This window comes from Schistocerca americana, chromosome X (genome assembly GCF_021461395.2).
Source record: "Schistocerca americana isolate TAMUIC-IGC-003095 chromosome X, iqSchAmer2.1, whole genome shotgun sequence".
Lineage (NCBI taxonomy): Eukaryota > Metazoa > Arthropoda > Insecta > Orthoptera > Acrididae > Schistocerca > Schistocerca americana.
In genome coordinates this window covers 138696692-138718182 of record NC_060130.1, presented here as the reverse complement: position 1 = coordinate 138718182, position 21491 = coordinate 138696692, and the positions used below count along the sequence as shown (strand labels likewise).

The 21491-nt window shown below is 45.1% G+C and overlaps 2 protein-coding genes across 3 annotated transcripts in view; one reads left to right on the top strand and one right to left on the bottom strand.

Moving 5' to 3' along the window:
* LOC124554929 (polyhomeotic-proximal chromatin protein) overlaps nucleotides 1–21491 on the top strand; it is a 313908-nt gene that overhangs the window by 35798 nt on the left and 256619 nt on the right. The gene's annotated exons all lie outside the window — the stretch shown is intronic.
* The window catches only part of LOC124555867 (mucin-19-like), a 166151-nt gene that overhangs the window by 23300 nt on the left and 121360 nt on the right, over nucleotides 1–21491 (bottom strand). The window contains exons 19-20 of the mRNA XM_047129930.1: nucleotides 12606–12752; nucleotides 9588–10340 (exon numbers count right to left, since the gene is read on the bottom strand). Coding sequence (XP_046985886.1) covers nucleotides 9588–10340; nucleotides 12606–12752 — 900 coding nt within the window. The remainder of the gene's footprint in view (nucleotides 1–9587; nucleotides 10341–12605; nucleotides 12753–21491) is intronic.

Here is a 21491-nt window from a genome sequence, read left to right as displayed (position 1 = left end):
CCACGTGCTGACGTCGACAGAGGACAAATGTAAACAGAAGTAGAACGCGCACCCGTCATTCTGTCAACGATCGTCAATTGAAGAGTTGTGTGAGTAGAATGTACACCAATGAAGAGAAGGTAGAAATGCTACTCATCTAGTGCATATTACAGAAATTGCAATACTGTTTTCTTATCTACGGGTACATTTAGTACAGTAGTTTAGTCCTTTTAAATACTGTTGCGTAGAGTAGGCATACCTCCTATAAACTGCATCGACATAACTTTTCTTTTATTGTTGTTGCTGAAGGTAGGGGAAATGTTACGCAGGCAACGGAACTGTACAGAGAGCGATATCCTGACAAGAACCCACCTTCCCGACGGATGTTTTCTCGTCTTGTTGCGACGCTTCAGGAAACGGGAAGTTTCAATCCACGATAACGCAATCGTCGTAGCACTCGCACAGACTAAGCTGCCGAAGTTACTGTTCTCGCTTCCGTTCCCCCCCGCGATATTTCTGCCTGTCGTAAGACGCGACTAAAAGGAGTCTCAAACGTTTCGGCCCTTATGTGATTGTCCCCTCTTGGGTTTGACCACCATATTTCAAAAGTATTCCAAAGAGCGAGCAACTGGGGAAGGGCGCCTTACTTGGTGCATTGTGTCCATCGTGCGTTGAGACCTTTAGCCAGCTTATTTGTCATTGCATTGCAGTCTACATCTACATCTACATCATTACTCTGCAATTCACATTTAAGTGTTTGGCAGAGGGTTCATCGAACCACAATCATACTATCTCCCTACCATTGCACTCCAGAACAGCTCGCGGGAAAAACGAATACCTAAACCTTTCTGTTCGAGCTCTGATTTCTCTTATTTTATTTTGATGATCATTCATACCTATGTAGGATGGGCTCAACAAAATATTTTCGCATTCGGAAGAGAAAGTTGGTGACTGAAATTTCGTAAATAGATCTCGCCGCGACGAAAAACGTCTTTGCTTTAATGACTTCCATCCCAACTCGCGTATCATATCTGCTACACTCTCTCCCCTATTACGTGATAATACAAAACGAGCTGCCCTTTTTTGCACCCTTTCGATGTCCTCCGTCAATCCCACCTGTTAAGGATCCCACACCGCGCAGCAATATTCTAACAGAGGACGAGTGTAGAGTAAGCTGTCTCTTTAGTAGACTTGTTGCATCTTCTAAGTGTCCTGCCAATGAAACGCAACCTTTGGCTCGCCTTCCCCACAATATTATCTATGTGGTCTTTCCAACTGAAGTTGTTCGCAATTTTTACACCCAGGTACTTAGTTGAATTGACAGCCTTGAGAATTGTACTATTTATCGAGTAATCGAATTCCAACGGATTTCTTTTGGAACTCATGTGGATACCTCACACTTTTTGTTACTTAGCGTCAACTGCCACCTGCCACACCATACAGCAATCTTTTCTAAATCGCTTTGCAACTGATACTGGTCTTCGGATGACCTTACTAGACGGTAAATTACAGCATCCTCTGCGAACAACCTAAGAGAACTGTTCAGATTGTCACCCAGGTCATTTATATAGATCAGGAACAGCAGAGGTCCCAGGACGCTTCCCTGGGGAACACCTGATATCACTTCAGTTTGACTCGATGATTTGCCGTCTATTACTACGAACTGCGACCTTTCTGACAGGAAATCACGAATCCAGTCCCACAACTGAGACGATACCCCATAGACCCGCAGCTTGATTAGAAGTCGCTTGTGAGGAACGGTGTCAAAAGCTTTCCGGAAATCTAGAAATACGGAATCAACTTGAGATCCCCTGTCGATAGCGGCCATTACTTCGTGCGAATAAAGAGCTAGCTGCGTTGCACAAGAACGATGTTTCCTGAAACCATGCTGATTACGTATCAATAGATCGTTCCCTTCGAGGTGATTCATAATGTTTGAATACAGTATGTGCTCCAAAATCCTACTGCAAACCGACGTCAATGTTATAGGTCTGTAATTCGATGCATTACTCCTACTACCCTTCTTAAACACTGGTGCGACCTGCGCAATTTTCCAATCTGTAGGTACAGATCCATCGATGAGCGAGCGGTTGTATATGATTGCTAAGTAGGGAGCAATTGTAACAGCGTAATCTGAAACGAACCTAATCGGTATACAATCTGGACCTGAAGACTTGCCCGTATCAAGCGATTTGAGTTGCTTCGCAACCCCTAAGGTATCTACTTCTAAGAAACTCATGCTAGCAGCTGTTTGTGTTTCAAATTCTGGAATATTCCATTCGTCTTCCCTGGTGAAAGAATTTCGGAAAACTGCGTTCAATAACTCCGCCTTAGCGGCACAGTCGTCGGTAACAGTACCATCGGCACTGCGCAGCGAAGGTATTGACTGCGTCTTGCCGCTTGTGTACTTTACATACGACCAGAATTTCTTCGGATTTTCTACCAAATTTCGAGACAATGTTTCGTTGTGGAATCTATTAAAGGCATCTCCCACTGAAGTCCGTGCCAAATTTCGCGCTTCTGTAAATTTTAGCCAATCTTCGGGATTTCGCGTTCCTTCTGAACTTTGTATGCTTTTTCCGTTGCCTCTGCAACAGCGTTCGGACCTCTTTTGTGTGACATGGGGGATCAGTTCCATCTCTTAGCAATTTACGAGGTATGAACTGCTCAATTGCTGTTGCAGTCCTGCTCACTCTCCATCTCTTGGGCGAGGATACATTGCTGGGTGGGATTTCCGCCACGCACTCTGCAGTGCCGCTTTCTGCGCTGACGACTACCATGGACCACTTGCCACCTAATATCCAGCATGGTAGCCAGTCCATTGTGGTGGGGCCACCATGTACCCTGTTGGTTGTTGTAGCCCCCTGACAACACAGGGATGGCTCTACTGATGCCTGTGCCATTAACTCCCCACGTATGCCAAGGAGTAGATCCCTATCTCCCTGGGGCATCGGGACTTCCGGCAATGGCCATCCTGCTAGGTGGCCCTTGCTGTGGCTGGGTGGCGCCCGTGGGGAGGGCCCTTGGTCGGAGTAGGTTGCATCAGGGTTGGATGACACGCAATGAAGTGTGGCACATCTTCTCTTGCTGGTGGCCAACCACCAGCAGCCGGCCGGTGTGGCCGACGGTTCTAGACGCTTCAGTCTGGAACTGCGTGACCGCTATGGTTGCACATTCGAATCCTGCCTCGGGTATGGATGTGTGTGATGTCCTTAGGTTGGTTAGGTTTAAGTAGTTCTAAGTCTAGGGGACTGATGACCTCAGATGTTAAGTCCTATAGTGCTCAGAACCATTTTTGAGCCAACCACCAGCAGTCTCTAAGCATTCAAGGGCTCACTTTAATGCAAACGTGTGACCCCAAATCGTTCCCCTCCCTGGCCACACCATGGGAGGAACAAAAGGCTATGAATGACATCGAGACGTATTCGCCCCAGTATCTAGCCTGTACAATAGCTGATGGGGAATACTTTATGTCCATGAAGCCTCAGTCCTTTGTAGAGCATTTAGAGGACAAGTTCGGGGACTTGGAGGGCTTGTCAAAAATGCGGTGTGGGTCAGTCTGGATAAAAACAGCACCCTCTGCCCAGTCACAGGCATTACTCGCTTGTAAGGAGCTGGGGGATGTTTCTGTTACTATCACGCCCCATAAAAGCTTAAATATGGTACAGGGCATTATCTTCCACAGGGAACGTCTTTTACAGTCCGATGACGAGCTGCGCACCAACTTAGAGCAACAAGGTGTCCATTTCGTCCAGCGCGTCCACCGGGGTCTGAGGGATAATCAGTTTGCCACCAGTGCCTTTATCTTGGTCTTCGAGGGTGACACATTACCCGAGAAGGTGAAGGTGATGGTCTACTGCTGTGATGTCAAGCCATAAATCCCTCCCCTGATGTGGTGCTTTAAGTGTTGGAAGTTCAGCCATATGTCTTCCTGCTGTGCTTCCAGCCTCATATGTCACTATTGTGGTCGTCCAACCCATCCCGATACTCCATGTGCCCCGCCTCCCATATATGTCAACTGCGGAGAGCACCATTCTCCTTGCTCGCCAGACTGTAAGATTCTACAGAAGGAACGGAAAATAATGGAATACAAGACCCTGGACTGACTGACCTACACTGAGGCGAAAATTGTAATGGCTTCATCCCGTGCGCATGACGTCATCTTATGTCGCCACTGTCACTCCTGTTACAGCTCCATCCATTGCGCCACATACAGTGAGCTCTCAGAGCTGAAGGAGCACACGTGCCCCCTTGATGGTGGGGGGCACTTTACCTCCCTGTTGCTCCCGCACCACCTACCTCAGGAGAAGCACCCTCCCCCCCCCCCCCCCCCTCGAATCATCGGGGACACAAGTCCCCGCTTCTAAGCTCGAGAAGCGTAAGTCTTCTTCGGCTTCTCTCGCTAGGAAGGGATCCATTGGGTCACTCCCTTCCCACCTTCCTACAAGTGGCAAACCAGACACCCCCCCCCCCCCCCCCCCAGGGGCTGAAGAAGCTCCAGGTAGCTGGTCGTAGGGCTTCATGGTCCTGTTCAGTCCTGGAGACTGAATCAAAGAAGCCCTCCCAGCAAGGACAACCGAAGGAACAGAGTGAGAAATCCAAATCGAAGACCCCTAAGGCCAAAAGGAAATTGTGGTGGCACCCACTCCACCACTCCCTACAAGCTCTGCGTCTGAGGATGCAGTGGAGACTCTGGCTCGCAGGTCCCTCAGACATGATGGGTGTTGCTCCCATTGGTACTCAGTCGGTGGCAGCAGGTGACCCAGCAACGTAATCTGCCTCCTCAGACCCTTCATGCCTTTCTCGGCCATGGACAATATCATCCTCCAGTGGAACTGCAGCGGTTTTGTCCACCTTCTTGCTGAGCTCTGACAACTTCTCAGCCTTCACCCTTTCCTCTGTATTGCTCTTCAGGAAACTTGGTTTCCGGTGATGCAAACCCCCGCCCTCCATGGCTATCGGGGTTATTATAAGAACCGGGCAGCTCATGGAGGGTATCTGGTGGCGTTTGCATCTACGTCCTTCACTCTCTTTACAGAGAGTCTGTCGCTCTACAAACACCTTTAGAGGCTGTCGCTGTTCAGGTGTGGACGCCTCAGGCTGTTACTGTCGGCAGTCTCTATCTTCCGCCGAATGGCGATGTCCTGCAGCATGTCATGGCTGCGCTGATAGCCCAATTGCCGCCACCTTTTCTGTTACTGGGGACTTCAACGCCGATAAGCCTCTGTGGAGTGGGGCAGTGGCAACAGGCCGAGGCAGCATCATTAAGCAAGTATTGGCACTCTCGACCTTTTTCTTTTAAATACTGGTGCCTTCACACATTTCAGTGCGGCACATGGCACATACTCACCATCGACCTTTCGATCTGCAGCCCTAGCCTATTACCATCTGTCCAGTGGAGTGTGCATGACGACTTGTGTGGTAGTGACCACTTTCTGTCACTGCCACAGCGTCACTCTTCTGGGTGCCCCTGCAGACGGGCTATGAATATGGCTGACTGGGACTTGTTCACCTCCATTGCCACTATTGAGCTTCTTTCCAATGACGCCATTGATGTGGTGGTTCACTCGGTAACCACTGGCATCGTTACTGCCGCAGAATCTGCCATTCCCTGTTTTTCTGGGTCCACTCGGCAGAGGACAGTGCCTTGGTGGTCGCCCGAGATCGCTGAGGCGATTAGAGATCACTGGCGGACACTCCAGTGTCACAAGCGACATCACTCATTGGCACACCTCATTGCCTTTAAATGGCTCTGTGCGCGAGGCCGCCGTCTCATACGCCAATGCAAGCATGAGTGCTGGGAAAGGTATGTCTCCATCATTGGCCTCCGTACCTCACCACAGCAGGTTTGGGCCAAGATTAGGCGACTCTATTGCTATCAGACCCCCGTCAACGTACCTGCACTTTCACTGAATGGAGCAGTCTGTACTGACTTCGACACAGTTGCAAACTGCTTACCGGAGCATTTTGCTCAGAGTTCCGATTCTACGAATTACCCACTGGCCTTCCGCTCCCTGAATGAGCGGTTGGAACGTCAGGGCCTTTCATTTCACATGCGCCACCCTGAATCATACAGTTTTCCGTTCAGTGAGTGGGAATTCCAAAGTGCCCTAGCCACTTGCCCTGTTACAGCTCCCGGGCCTGATGGCATCCACTGTCAGATGCTCAAACACCTCTTGGTGGACTGCCAGTGACGCCTCCTAGACGTTTTCAACCGTGTCTTGGTTGAGGGTGAGTTCCCGTTGCAATGGCGGGAAAGCATTGTAATCCCCGTGTTGAAACCTGGGAAGAACCCACTGGAAGTGGGCAGCTACCGCCCCATTAGCCTCACCAACGTTCTTTGCAAGATGCTCGAATGCATGATGAGCCGGAAGTTGAGTTGGCTACTTGAGTCTCGGGGCCTACCTGGCTCTGTCTCAGTGTGGGTTCAGTAAGGGCCGCTCTGCCGCCGATAATCTGGTGTGCCTGGAGTCTGCCATCCGTACGGCCTTTGCCCGCCATCAGTATCTGGTCGCCGTCTTTTTTGACATGCCAAAGGTATACGATGAGTCACACCAGCTGGGGTGCCGCTCGGTCTACCCTTCTACGGCTGTACCAGGTGTTAATTTAGTCCCGTCTATATTATGGGAGCCAGGCTTATGGTTCGGCAGCACCTTCCGCATTGCAGTTGCTTTGACCCCATCCTTCACAACGGGATCTGACTCGCCACTGGAGCTTTCCGGACAAGCCCTGTCAACAGCATACTTATGGAAGCAGGTGTCCCTCCATTGCAGTTCTGGCGCCAACGATTACTGGCCACTTATGCTACACATGTTTGTAGCTTGCCCAGGCATCCCAATTATCGTCTCCTGTTCCCTCAGTCGGTCGTCCATCTTCTGGAACGGCGGCCCTGGTCAGGATGTACGGTCGCGGTTCGTGTCAGAGCTCTCCTCTCTGGGCCTGAGGTTTTCCCCCTTCCACCTCTTTTCCGGGCCCCTATGCGTATACCCCCATGGTGTGTGCCCCGCCCATGCCTTCAGCTCGATTTGGCACAGGGCCCCGAAGGACATAGTCCCTCCTGAGGCCCTCTGCCGCCGCTTTCTTTCAATCCTTGCCGCGTTTCAAGGCCCTGATGTCTATACAGACGGTTCGATGGTTGCTGATCGTGTCGGTTATGCTCTTGCTCTAGGGGATCACTATGAACAATACTTCTTGCCGGCTGGCTGCAGTGTTTTCAGTGCCGAGCTGGTCGCCATCTCTCGCGCCCTAGAGTATATCCGCACCTGTGCAGGTGAGTCCTTCGTTATCTGTAGTGACTCCCTGAGCAGTTTACGAGCCATCAACCAGTGTTTCCCTCACTCTCATCTGGTGATGGCTATCCAGGAGTTCCTCCATACTCTTGCCTGTTGTGGCCGCTCTGTGGTCTTTGTGTGGACCCCGGGTCATGTCGGCACGCGGAAATTAACATGTTGACACTCTAGCCAAACAGGCTGTCGGTGCACCAGCCTTGGAGATTGGCCTTTCAGAGAATGACCTCAGGTCAGTTTTGCGGCAGAAGAGTGGCTCACCCTTCCTTCACCCAACAAACTTTGGGGCATCAAGGAGGCCACCGGTGTGTGGCGCTCCTCCTTGCGAGTCTTTCGCAAGGACTCCATTGTTCTCTGCTGGCTGCGCAATGACCACACCTGGATAGGACACAGCTATTTATTGCGCTGCGGGGTCCCACCTTTATGTCGCTGTGGGTCAGCTTTGACGGTGGTCCACATCTTGTTGGACTGCCCGCTTTTAACTGTGCTCACACAGACGTTTGCGCTGCCTGATATGCTTCCTGCACTTTTATCAGATGACGTTGCAATGGCAGATTTAGTTTTGAGGTTTATTCCTTGCAGGGAGGGTTTTTATCGCTTGGTCTAAGTGTTTCTCCTTTTTTTGTGTTGAGTCTGGCCTTTAGCCTACGATTTTAGACTAGGGTTTTTAGTGCGTTTCTTGGTGGTTGGCTTTTCCATTTTTGTTTCTATGGTCGGCCAATCACTGTCACACTCGGTGTGATTTTCATTTCTTTTGTCTGGTGTCTGTCTGCGTCTTTCTTGGCCGGTGTCGTCTCTTGTCATCTCCATTGTTTGTTCTTATTCTTTGTGGGCATTTCAGGTTCGTGGAAAAAGGGACCGATGGCTCAAGTAGTCTGGTCCCTTCAATCCCACAAACCAACCAACCAACTTTGCTTCCGTTGCTATGAATCCACATGTGAGCACTCGACAGCTTGATCACGAGATTGGCATTCCTAAAACCAGTGTACATTGTATTCTTCCACGTCACCGGTTCCATCTTTACCATGTACACCTACGTCAAGAATTGCATGGGAATGATTTCCAGAATCGTGTACAGTTCTGCCAGTGGGCACAGCAGAAAATCCTCACCAACCCGAACTACTTCTCCAATGTTCTATTTACCGATGAATGTTCATTCTCATAGAAAGGACAGGTAAATACAAGGAATATGCGTTATTGGTCCAGCGACAACCCACGATGATTTAGACAGGTGGAACATCAGTGTCAATGGAGAATTAACATCTGGTGTGGGATGCTTGGCACTACAATTATTGGCCCTTATTTCATCAATGGTTGTCTAAACTGCATAGCGTATGCCAAGTTCCTCAGACGAATTCTTCCTCCTCTTCTGGATGAAGTGCCACTAACAACCAGAATGCTTATGTGGCATCAACACAATGGATGTCCAGCACATAACGCCTAGCGTGCACGTCCTGCCACATGGATTGGTCGAGGAGGAACAGTTACTTTCCCTGCTAGGTCTCCTGATTTAAACCCTCTGGTCTTTTTCCTTTGAGGATGCATTAAAGACGTTGTCTAACGCGATATTCCAACTACTTCAGAGGATATGGAGGAACGTATAGTGCTTGCTTGTAATTCTCGTCAGCAGGCAACACTGGAAACAGTAAATAATTCTTTCATTTAACGAGTGCACCAGTGAATCGGTGTCCAGGGTCACCACTTAGAGCACCTTTGAATTTTCTACTCCTGGGCAATGGTACAGGAGAGTCAAAGACAATTTTGTGTTATGTTTTTACTTGGTTTTCATTTGTTTTCTGACAACTCCAGCGCCTGGACGAGTTTGTGATCCCGGGCTCAAAGTCAATGTTGTGTTGTGTAATTAATAACGTTGTGTTTCAGTGAACGGTACACTGTGATACATTTTTGAATAGGTCTTTAGGAGAGGAAATGAATTACCGAATAAAAAATACAGGGTGCAATTTAAGAAAGTCATACCGTTGTTCATATGTTTGCAAAAAACAAAGCCACAACGTAGGCAATCATGCTGATTGATGTCCCCCTGACGGTTGAAGAAAATTTGCTTGAAACATTTTGTTATTTGCATCTGGACAAACTCTTATTTAGGGTGGTCAAGATGAATGGGACACCCTGTATACTATTGCAAATCTTTTCGTTTTTTGGTGCTTCAAAATTTTTTACGTCTTTTTATGTTTATTTTTCATTGATTTACATGATAACTCGTATTGTGTCAAGAAATTTTAGCGCATTTAATTCCTTGTTACCTGAAGGCAACAAAATAAAGAAGTAAATAATAAACACAAAAATGCTTTAATGCGTTACCATTGAGGAGTCTGCTGTCTCGGCGCCATAACTGACATCTGCTGTTGAGGGCATGCCAGATGCAAGTGAAGGGGCACCACGTATAGGTGAGAGCACACCTGTTGGTGCGGAGGACATGCCAGTTTCAGCTGAGTGCGTGTCATGTGCAGCTGAAGGCACACCAGGTTCATCTGAGGATGTGCTAAGTGTAATTAAGAGCTCTTCTATTGCAGCTGAAAGTGCCGTAGGTGGTTCTGAAGCTGCGCCAGGTGCATCTGGTGGTACGGGGGGTGCACCACTTTCAATTGATGGCATGTCAAGTGCAGCTGATGGCCCATAAGTTGCAAATGAGGGCACATCAGATGCAGCTGATGGCATATCATGTGCAGCTGAAGGTGCTGAAAGTGCCGTAGGTGCATCTGAAGCTGCGGCACGTGCATCTGTTGGTACGGGGGGTGCACCACTTTCAATTGATGGCATGTCAAGTGCAGCTGATGGCCCATAAGTTGCAAATGAGGGCACATCAGATGCAGCTGATGGCATATCATGTGCAGCTGAAGGTGCTGAAAGTGCCGTAGGTGCATCTGAAGCTGCGGCTGGTGCATCTGGGGGTACGGGGGGTGCACCACTTTCAATTGATGGCATGTCAAGTGCAGCTGATGGCCCATAAGTTGCAAATGAGGGCACATCAGATGCAGCTGATGGCATATCATGTGCAGCTGGAGGGGCACCAGCTTGATCTGCCCAATTTTGTTCTGCAGCTTGTTCCGCACCCTGCAGCAATCAGAAATAACACTACACTAATTTCCTCTTGAAGAATTGGCAGGTAACATTAAAAATATTTTATGCTGATTTCTCAGCTGCCCTACGATGCATAGTGTTATGGCAAGACAGATAGTACAACATATTTTCTTGATTTGATAGTTCCCTATAAATCTGATGTCGCAATCAAATTACCATTACCAAGAGAGGTGAAGTAGTCATAATACATTGAACTGGTTGTACATGGTAGTTACCCCAGTTTGCACTTGTTGTAGTCATGACGGTAGGGAAGTGATGTGGATTTGTGTGATTTAGCCACTCAGCAATTTTGGGCACATAACAGTTACACTGCGTAATTCATGGGAAAATATCTAAGTTTCTGATAAGCTATAAGTCTGAAGTACAATGTTATACTTCGTTAGTCGCTTATCTACCTTATGAGCTACAATTTGGGAACAGCATACAAGAAAACAATTCAGTATTATGAGGCGGTTAAGATTATGTATTAGGCATGGAAGATGTCGCCACCGTGTTTGATGAAAAAGCCACTATTACGCTAATCGGTACGTCCCGCTAATATGAATCGACTCATAATAAGGTCCACAACCAATGCCGTGCAGGATCTCAACGGCTACAAAAGACTTTCGTCAGAGACGACAGACGTATTTCCGCTAGTCCATGCAGGGTCGTACTGCTATGTCACGTACCTTGAGGCAGTAATTGGGTTTGTTTGCAGCATTACACGTATTCACACATACAGGGCGATGACTCTGGAGCATCACGGGCTGGCCAGCCGGAGTGGCCAAGTGGTTCTAGGCGCTACAGTCTGGAACCGCGCGACCGCTACGGTCGCAGGTTCGCATCCTGCCTCGGGCATGGGTGTGTGTGATGTCTTTAGGTTAGTTAGGTTTAAGTAGTTCTAAGTTCTAGGGGACTGATGACATCGGAAGTTAAGTCCCATAGTGCTCAGAGTCATTTGAACCAACCATCACAGGCTGTCAGTATAGTTACCATTTTTTGCAGATTCCTTTGATGCGTGGCAGAGTGAGGTGCGCAATCAGTGATATGCCCTACGACAACTCTTGCACAAAGGAGTGGCACGACATTGTTTTATCTGACAAATACCGGTTCTGAATGCAGCATTGGGATGGACATGCATCTGTGTGGAAGCTCCGAGAAGAATGAATGATCCCAGGTTGCATTTGTCATTGTCACACAGGACCAGCATGTGGTGTATGGTATCTGGTGCCACTGGGTACACAACACAATCACCCTTGGTTCTCAAAGCTGATAATTTAGACAGCAGATGTTACATTTGTGATATGTTACGGCCGATCCCTCTTCCCTATCTTCAAGATACCCGTGACATCATCTTTCAATGAGGTAACCCAAGACAGCATGTTCCCGTTCTTCCGGACCTACCGCAATACAGAGGGTGATGTATTGTTGTCCATGCCAGCATGTTCTCTTGGTTTCTATTCCACTGGAAACATTTGTTTGTGTTTTGCCGAGAGATTGAAATGCCTCCATTCATCAGCCACAATGATTGATTCACTCTGGAATACAAGGGAAGTAGCATGGAATGACGTATCCCTTACTGTCATCCAAGCTCAGTTCAGCTCACTGCCCGGCCAGATTATAGCCGTTGTTGTCACAGGTGACTGTGTACTAAATTTTTCATCTTGCATACCCCCAAATCACCTACAAGTTAAATCATGTAGTCTTCGTACTATATGGTAAATACTAAATAAAAATAATTTCTTCTCAGTTTATCCATATTTGGATGGAGCTGATTGTACAGCTGTACAGTCAATTAATGAAAAGCCACTCTAGTTGCTATTAAAGTTCTTGATAGCAACTGTAGTGGCTTTTCATTAAGAAAAAAATAATTTTGTTATTTACTGCTCTTCCTGATGTTGCAATTATAATGGCCAGCAGTGTAGATGCAAAATAACAAATAACATATGTGGTTATAACCCAGTTGCTTCCTGAGAATCATTATCTTGAAACTCTTGTTGGACGTTTTGCCAAACGGGTTTTTCTATGTAGAGGCGTTGCCTCTTTCTTAATGTGAATTTTGACTTATAGTCTTTAATGAGTTTTTTTTTAATTGTTCATATCGCGCTATCAGTTTTAAGAATGTTTGTTGTTTAAATCCTCATTATAAAACTGGTGCTAGTGCAAACATTAGTGTTTAAAGAACTGTGACTGAAGTGAACAACTTTGCTATGACGAGAGATACATATAGCTGATGTAAAGGGGGAACTCTTATCCCACCTGATTTGGTATCTCTCTCTTATCACACTGCACCGTCGCCTCCAGTTCTGTGGCTTTGGTTGTTTCTATTCGTGGCTGTAAGGCCAAAGTCCTGCCAACTTCACCACTAGGTTCTTCTGTAGTAGTAGCAGTTTCGGCTTCTACACCCTGAAGACAGACATTACTAAAGCATTCTTCGAATGTTCGGAATTAGTGTGTGGAGGTTTATGGAGAAAATGGCCTTTATATCTTTAAAAGTAATTGAAATGATTTGGAAGGTCAGGATTATGATAATAATGCTAAATTTTTTTAAAAAAATTGGAGATTTAGCTGTCTTTGTGCATAGTTTTTGGAGCTGCAAGGAGAGGTTCACACAGGTTTCTTGCGTAATTATATATTTATAACAAGCTCGGGACTTATAAACACTCAATCAATAAATGACCCTTCTGAAGTTGACAGCTGAGTGTGGGGCGTAATTGTTGCCACATCCACAGTATCCCTCAAAGGAATGGTGCCGAAGACGCTCAGGTCATGCTGCATTATGTTGGAAGTGTGACATGTTTTCATTGAAGAATACAGTGACCATTGTTTAAGAAATTATGGAATCCAAAACAGTCTTTGATTGCAAGTTTTTCATTAAGCAAATTGTAAAATTGCAATCAAAGGTTGTTTTCGATTCAATAAGGTATACATTGGGCGAGGTTCAGCAATTCGGATGGGCATTGCTCTGGAGTTAATGGTGAGTGGAATTACCATTTACTGTAAAAGATCAGCAGATATTCCATCAACAGCTGATAACAAAAACAATACAGAACGTGCTGTCTAAATCTGCAACAAACTTCAAAGTGTTCTATCTCAAAATGAACAGTATTATAACCAAAATTTTGATAGTAGCAAAACAAATATAATAAAACACCTACCAAAGAAGTTGAAAGGCTACTTATAACTTTTGGTATTTAGGCAGTTTACTTACAGAACCTAATAGAACCTACAAGGCAATAGCACCCAGAAAAATAACTGCAATTACTTTCAGTGAAGGATGACAGCCATTAGTGAACATGTCGTTAGTATAGCAACGAGAGGAACAAACCTTGTTCTACCTGGAGTGTCGTCATCCATGACTGTGAAAACTGGAGACTGTTGAGAGACAGGAATCGTTTAGTAGGGATGAAAATGTGTCTTTGGAGAAGACTAATGAAGATCAACTGGACAGAAGGAAAATCCAATGAAGTTGTTCGGAAAGAAATCAGTGAGTAGCGAACCTCATTCAAAGAAGGAAAATGAAACATTCTGTGTATTTTAGAGATACAATAAGTTTTTAACGAATGTATTGGAAGGAAAATTTTGGGAAGGAAAGGAAGGGTAGGCCAATAAAGAAAATAAAAGATTTATTAGACGTAACAAAGTAAGACTGCTACTGCCACACACTCCAAAATTTGCCATAATTAAACTGTGTATTGATAGATAGATAAAGGTGCAAAATTAGCTAAATTTCGGACAATCTCCTTCAATTAGAAATAGTCATGATCCCACAAGAATACTTATTTCTACAATATCAAATTGCTAACATTGATGTGATGTGGGACTAACATTTCTAATGAGTTCAATTTACATGAACCAACTGGTTGTGTTTATGCTGACACTAAAATGTTGAAGGTTGGGCTATACAAACTACTAATTGTGCGTAAGAAAACACTGAATGCCGAGGTATTTGAATACATATTATAGTGGTGTAACTAAGAATAGTGGAGGAGGAGGTTCAGAGACAATGATTGTATCAACATGACAAAGTACCGTGTCGTAAAACAGCATCTGTGAGGCAACAGTTTGTGGATAATAACATTCCTGAGAGAACAGTTCTGCCCAGAGTCATGACCTAATCCCAACAGAACACCTTTTGGATGATTACTCAGAACGTCGACTTTGCTACAGACCTCAGCGTCAAACGTCCCTACCCACTCTGATTTCGGCTCTTGAGGAAGGACGGCCTGCAGTTCCTCCACAGAGACTCAGACACCTCTGTGGAATTGTCTCCACCAAAGACCAGACTGATTCCAAATTTCTGGTAAAACACAATACATAGACTCCGAGAGCCTGAACTTGACATAACTTGCAACAAAATATGGCAATATCACACAAGTTACACACTTCAAGCATCTAGGCGAAATTATTGGAAACACTAGCAACAAAGAAGTAGTTAACAAAACACGTGCAGAAACATTGTGTAAAGCCTACACAACTGCCTGGAATATGTGCAAAAGAAATCTCTGTTTCTTAAAGCCAAACTTTGTCACTATCACACAGTTGTTCTTACAGAAGCACTCTAAGCTATGGAGACACCATCATCAACTACCAACGTCATATACATCGAGAAAATTAAGACACATTCTGAGAAAAATATTTGGACCCAAAATTCAAGTTGATATATCTATGTGCAAAGGCTCACAAGAACTGTATTCACTGAATGAGCGGTTCACCTCACTTGCACGGGAAAGATGTATGAAATTCTGTGGTCATAGAGCACAAATGACCAACTGTCGCTTCACCAAAAAAATCTTCCACATCATCAATGGAACCCAAGAATCCAAAATACGTTGGCTTATAGACACCAGAAGCTACCGTATATAAATCAGTGTATTGACCCACTGGCGAATATATACAGGCAGAAATTCAGTACAGTAAACTTCATACCAAATAACCCAACAAGAGGGAATTTTAAAGTTAAAAACGCATGGACGCTAGAAAAAAGACAAGCCCAAAGTGAAAGGATGGGGAAGTTTTTGTGAGGTAAGAAGATAAAGAAAGCGAGAATGATGATTTAAAAATTTGGGAGATTATAGAGGATGAAATTTGGAATGTTTTGACATAAGCGACCTATATGTGGAAATGTGAAATAGTTTCATCAGCAATATACACTTTCTGTGCAGTCATTAAGCTAAATGAAACACCAGGATACTGTTCTTTGTAGAACTTTTGTTCACATAACGGTAGAGTATAAACAAACACTGTAATTCGAATCAGTGGCTTCACTACTTTAGAGTAAATGTTCAGTGTGACACCACCAACTTCGTTGCCTAATGGGCAATAAAGAACCATGTTTCGACTGATTCTTTTAAAAATCATCGTTACCCTCAGCTGTACAGTAAGTGGGCCTCGCAGATGGGCGTGTGAACAATATATGCAGTTGTCAGCGTTTGAGAGAGGACATGTAGTTGGGATCAAAGAAGCCAGTTGGAGTAATCAGGAAATCGCTCGACATTTGAATAGAATTGATACCACTATTCAACAATATTGGCAGGGACGGGTAAATAATTGGTGAACACATCATCAAGAATGATGTGGTCGACCTAGAGAGGTGACAGAACGTGAGGACAGAGCAATTGCCAGAGAGACACCCAGAGCCCCAGATTCATAATTATCACTGATACGATGTCCAACTGGAACACCAGTGACGACAAGGACCATTAATAGGCGGCTCACAGAAAGGGGGATGAGCTCACGGTGCCCCTTGTGAAGACTGACATTGACCTCTTTATACCAACTAGCCCATTTACAATTGTGTCAGGCACATTTGGCCTAGAATATCATTGATTGGAGTGGAATTGTCTCCATTGATGAGTCCTGCTTTGAATTGAGCTCCGTTGATGAGCAAAGACATGTCCGAAGACTCATCGGACAACAGTGGGATACCAACCTGACTGTCACCCTCTGTCTAGGCTGACAGCCAAGAGCGATGGTCTGTGGTGCCATTTCATTTCATAGCAGGACATCTTTGGCTATCATCTACCACACCCTTACAGCACAGCAGTATGATGCCAGTCCATGTGGGAGATAGTCAGGTATGTGAATGATGGTAGTCCCCTGACCTGTTGAACAAGTGGAGATGTCTGTGCCTCAATTTCTCATCTGTACCAGGAGTAATGGTGAATCTGTTACAGATAGCAAGCCATTATTTTTTTGTGGAGGAAATGTAATGCACTGTTGGTGCAGTCTCTAACTATGAATACCCAGAAATATTTGTTTATCTTATATGGAGCACAAACTCTAGGCAACAACTTCCACAGCAACAACCTCCACTCAAAGGGACAGTTGCATAGGTGGTGTGGTGCCCGTGGGTAGAGCCCCTAGTTGGAGTAAGTGGCACCATGGCACCCTAACTGCAAGAGAGTCAAGCCGAACCATACTGGAGACAGTATGGTATCAAAGCGATCGACTCACTTTAATGCAGGTGTATATAACCCAATATGTTTCCCTCATTGCATATGAATGGAGATGAAAACTGACCTGTTGAACAAGTAGAGATCTGTGCCTCAATTTCTCATCTGTACCAGGAGTAATGGTGAATCTGTTACAAATAGCAAGCCATTATTTTTTGTGGAGGAAATCTAAGACAAGTATGGAGAAGTCACCTCAGTAAACAAATTATGGAAAAAAATGGCTCTGAGCACTATGGGACTTAACATCTGAGATCATCAGTCCCCTAGAACTTAGAACTACTTAAACCTAACTAACCTAAGGATATCACATACATCCACGCCCGAGGCAAGATTCGAACCTGTGACTGTAGCAGGCGTGTGGTTTCGGTCGTAGGCGCCTAAAACCGCTCGGCCACTGCGGCTGGCCAAATTATGGAACAGATCGTACTAATTATAACAACCTCCACTGGACAGTCAAGGGCATTGTTATACTTTGACGAACTTGGCGACATCCGTGCAACAGTTACCCCTCGCAGGACCCTAAATATGGTCAAAGATATAATCCTCCACAGGGAGCTTATACTATAAACAGTTGAGTTATTGTGTAGTAATTTGGATGAAGTGGTGTCGAATTTTATCCTTTGTGTCCCATGAGAGCCTAGAGATAACAAAGTTGGCACTGGAGCGTTTATTTTGGGTTTTGAGGTGACTTAATACTGGATAAAGTGAAGTATATGTTCTGATGGTATAATTTAAAACCATCCAACATGAGGGAGACTGCGGACAACAACTACCTGAGGATACCCCTTTACTGCACCAGTTGTAGGGAGGATCACTCCCTCTCATCACCAACTTGCCACATGGAAAGAAGGGAATGTAAGATTCAAGATTTCAAGATCTTTGATCGTTTAACATACTACAAAGCCAGAAACAAGTACAGTCGCTGTATCCCTGTCCAGATGAGAGCAAGATACTCCCAAAACGTAACTGACCCATCATCTACCATGAGGAATATTTCCTGTCCCACATTAGTTCATTCCTCTTACATCTACATCTGCTCTGGGAAACTTGGCCGTGTCTACTCTTATAACAAATACCTCTACCCAGCTACATCTCCCTAGCAGAGGGTTGCCCCTCCAGGTCCCACTACCCAAATCAACACAACCTCATTCTCCAGTAACAGCCACCAGCAACAAGACGCCCCACACCATTGTAGTAGGGGCACTCTCCTTACAGTCATCCATATCCTGTTGGGAGTGCCCCTCCTTACCTGATACATGGCGAGCTTTGCAGCCAGCTGAGTCACTCCCAGAAATCGTAGCTGATAATGTCCAGGTGGCGAATCAGGTTTTAAATTTTATCTGTCACTATGGGTGTGTACTTTTATCTGAAAGGTTCATTGTTAGGGTTGAATGGATGCTGGACGGGAGGATGGTCACCTACCTACGGATTTTTAGCCCCAGGAGACCTACAGCTGCCCCCCCCCCCCCCATATAGAGGGCTGTTTCAACCCATAACATCCCAACTCATTTTTAATATTATCCCATGACAAACGACAGTGGGCCTGGAATCATTCTTAGCTGATGCCTACCCTACCCTATTCTCATTTACCCCATGACTCTTTTAATATGTATTCTTAACACTTCTTATCGCTACCCTATGCCAGCTTTCTCTTACCGATCTTTCTTTGTGTCTTAAAACTGAAAGGCTTTCGCCCACGTCTCTGACAGATCCAGTATGGAGGCATCATTAACCATAATACATAGTAGTCTGGTACCTCACAACCCTATCATCCACCCATCCATCCATCCATCCATCCATCCATCAAGTGGCGTCATAGCACGACAGAGAAACGCAAGCAAAGAGAGTGAAGTTTTCCTTTCCTTCTTCGGTAAGTCTTGAGCTCATCAGCATCATGCTAAGTGAAAGTTTGTCTTGTTAGTACAAGGTGACAGTAGCATGAACCATCCCGGCTGCTCCGAATTAGGGATATTTCAAAGAACAACCTCTGTATTAGGGAAGCTGTGCTACATTAAGTGTGCCCTTCCGTAAATCTAGTCCTAAAGCTTTCACAGATACAGGATGCGATTGGTTCACTAGTGCAATGGATATTAAAGTCGTCTTGCATATGTGACATGAAGATTTCATACCATGGCTTGCCCATGCTGTTGAAACCTCGAACAGCCAAAATTTCAAAGATTTTGGTCAATAGACGACTTGTTCAAGAATCCCACTCAAAAACCAGTATAGATCAACTTTGCACCTGGATAGAAGCTGTATGGAATGCTATCCTTCAGAGACATTCCAAAACCATACACGATATACAAGGTGTTTCACAGCTCCTATTACAGGCCTCTAAGGTCTGTACAAGGGACTTAGCAGATAAAATTTTGACAAGGAAACCATGTCTAGCAATGTATCGTTTGGATTCGAAATAATTTTGAAAATTGAATCACATTAAAATCTTCCACTTCGTTGTATACGCACGATCTACGAAGTCGGCACCGTCGTTAGTCCTTGTTGTAATTATGATATGCATTTAATTTTCGTCCGTTTGCAAGAGCAGCTGTGAGAAACTGATATGTTCGCATCAAGGAGGGTGGAATGTGGTGCTCCACGGACTCTCGGACCATTGGCCATGCCATGTGCTCCTGTTGAGCATACAGGCCAGGGCCTATCCTCTCCATTATCTATCTTGAGGCGGGATGTTTGAAAGTGATCTGATCTCAAAACTTACTTTATATCCAAACGGTACACTATAGGTTCCTTACCAAAACTTTATGTACTAAGTACCTCTGTACCCTCCTGGAAGCTTGTAATAGGTATTGGTAAACACCCTGTCGAGGGGCTCTCTCCTTAGCACGTAAAAACGTTAAGATTTGAACTTGTACTGCCTTTTTATTGCTGTACACTTTACTGTATGTCTCTGTATCACTTCAGGTAATGTTTGGACTAAATTTCAATCAGGTGCTGTAGAGTAGACGTAGACAGCAATACCCAACCGATGTTGGCAAGACGTCACTGTCAACAGTGATATTTTACTGTGAAAGTTGTTGCTCGTGGTCATTATGCACACTATAACTACTGAAATATTTAGGTCTTTGCTCAAACATCTGTATAAAGTAGTAGCATGTAAAACATCGCTGGTATAACAAAAAAAAGTGTTTGAGAAGTTGATGTACTTGGATCATCTTCTACATTGCAGTAATGAGAAGAACTATATTGGTGTCCAAAACTTAAGGACGAAAGTAACTTTTGCTTAAGGCGTCACTACCAAGTACTACGGATCGGCGAAACTCCGACCATGCATAGAAAGAACTACAACAGTATAGCATAGTACAGTACAGTGTAGTATAGTATAGTACAGAAGGTTGCTGAAAGGAATACGTAATGAGACCAACAGAAATGACACTTTTACTCTAAGGCAATAATTACACTTAAGTTACCATGATTTACAATGGTCCCTGGACATTACAAAAGGCAGAAGATGGTTTTCAGTAAGGCGTGTGATTACTACGGACAGCAGTGCACGTTCTGCGTCGTGCTCCCAGTCCGGCCTCAAAGTTTGCAAGAAGTTCTTGTGGTGGAGAATTCCATTCCTCCACCAGCGCAGTTGACAACGGTGCAAGTGGACGTGATGCAGTACGGCTCCCTACCGCATCCCACAGGTGCTTAACGGGATTTAAGTCGGGGCGACAGGCAGACCCTATTCAAATTCGCCAAATTTCCTCTCGTTTCACGGGCTCTTCCACCTGCGCTGTTCGTAGCGGTCGCGCATTGTCATCCATAAAATGAAGTCAGTGCCTAATGTACCCCTGAAGAGAGGAGTATGGGGAAGGAGTGTACTGTCACAATAACGCGAGTATACCATGTTCAAAGATTTGGAGGTCAGTACGCCCCAGCAACATTGTCTCCCGACACCATAACACCTGGACGATCAAAACGATCATGTTCGACTTGCATTAGCTGTTTCCACTCTCGCCATTTGTGGGTGCGTCCAGCATTGTCGAGGAATGGAAGAACTCCGTACCAACCCTCTGGCCAGCATAGGAGCGCGTTGCAGAGGATGCATTGTCGTCTATGGTGATCACACATCCCATTAAGAACCATGTCCAGTCTTTAGTAATGCCCAGGAGATCATCATGAATTGTGGTGACCTCAGTGTAAGCATTGTCTCTGAATAAAAATGCCATTCCTGTAAATCCCATTCCGTACTTCTTTCGGTTATTTTCTGTACTATAGTGTCGCAGTCGTTCCTAAGTAATCATCCGAGAAAACATCTGTAATGCGCAAAATACAGATCTCTACTCATATCTTAATTAATACCCACATCTCACCTCCATTGCTGTAGCATAAGCGCGAGAACTACCAGTATTTCCACTTACAAGAATTAAACATCTCATTTCTAAAAGATACATCGAGGACTATGTGCAGGCAAACGGTTACTTTTGCCTAATATTTCTCCTGATTTAATAACCAAGCTTAGTAATGTTCATACCTTTATCGCTGCTGTCGATTTTTCCGGTGTTGAATACTTAAAGTGGGTTGAATGTAAGAAAGTGGCAAATTTTGCCCAGTAATTCATGAAAACACACTGATGAAAAAAATAGCAACATCAAAAAATAATTAATGTACAGTAACGAAATTTCGGGAATACATTTGTCTACGTAACTCATTTAAGTGATTAAAACTGCAGGATCACGGGTTAATG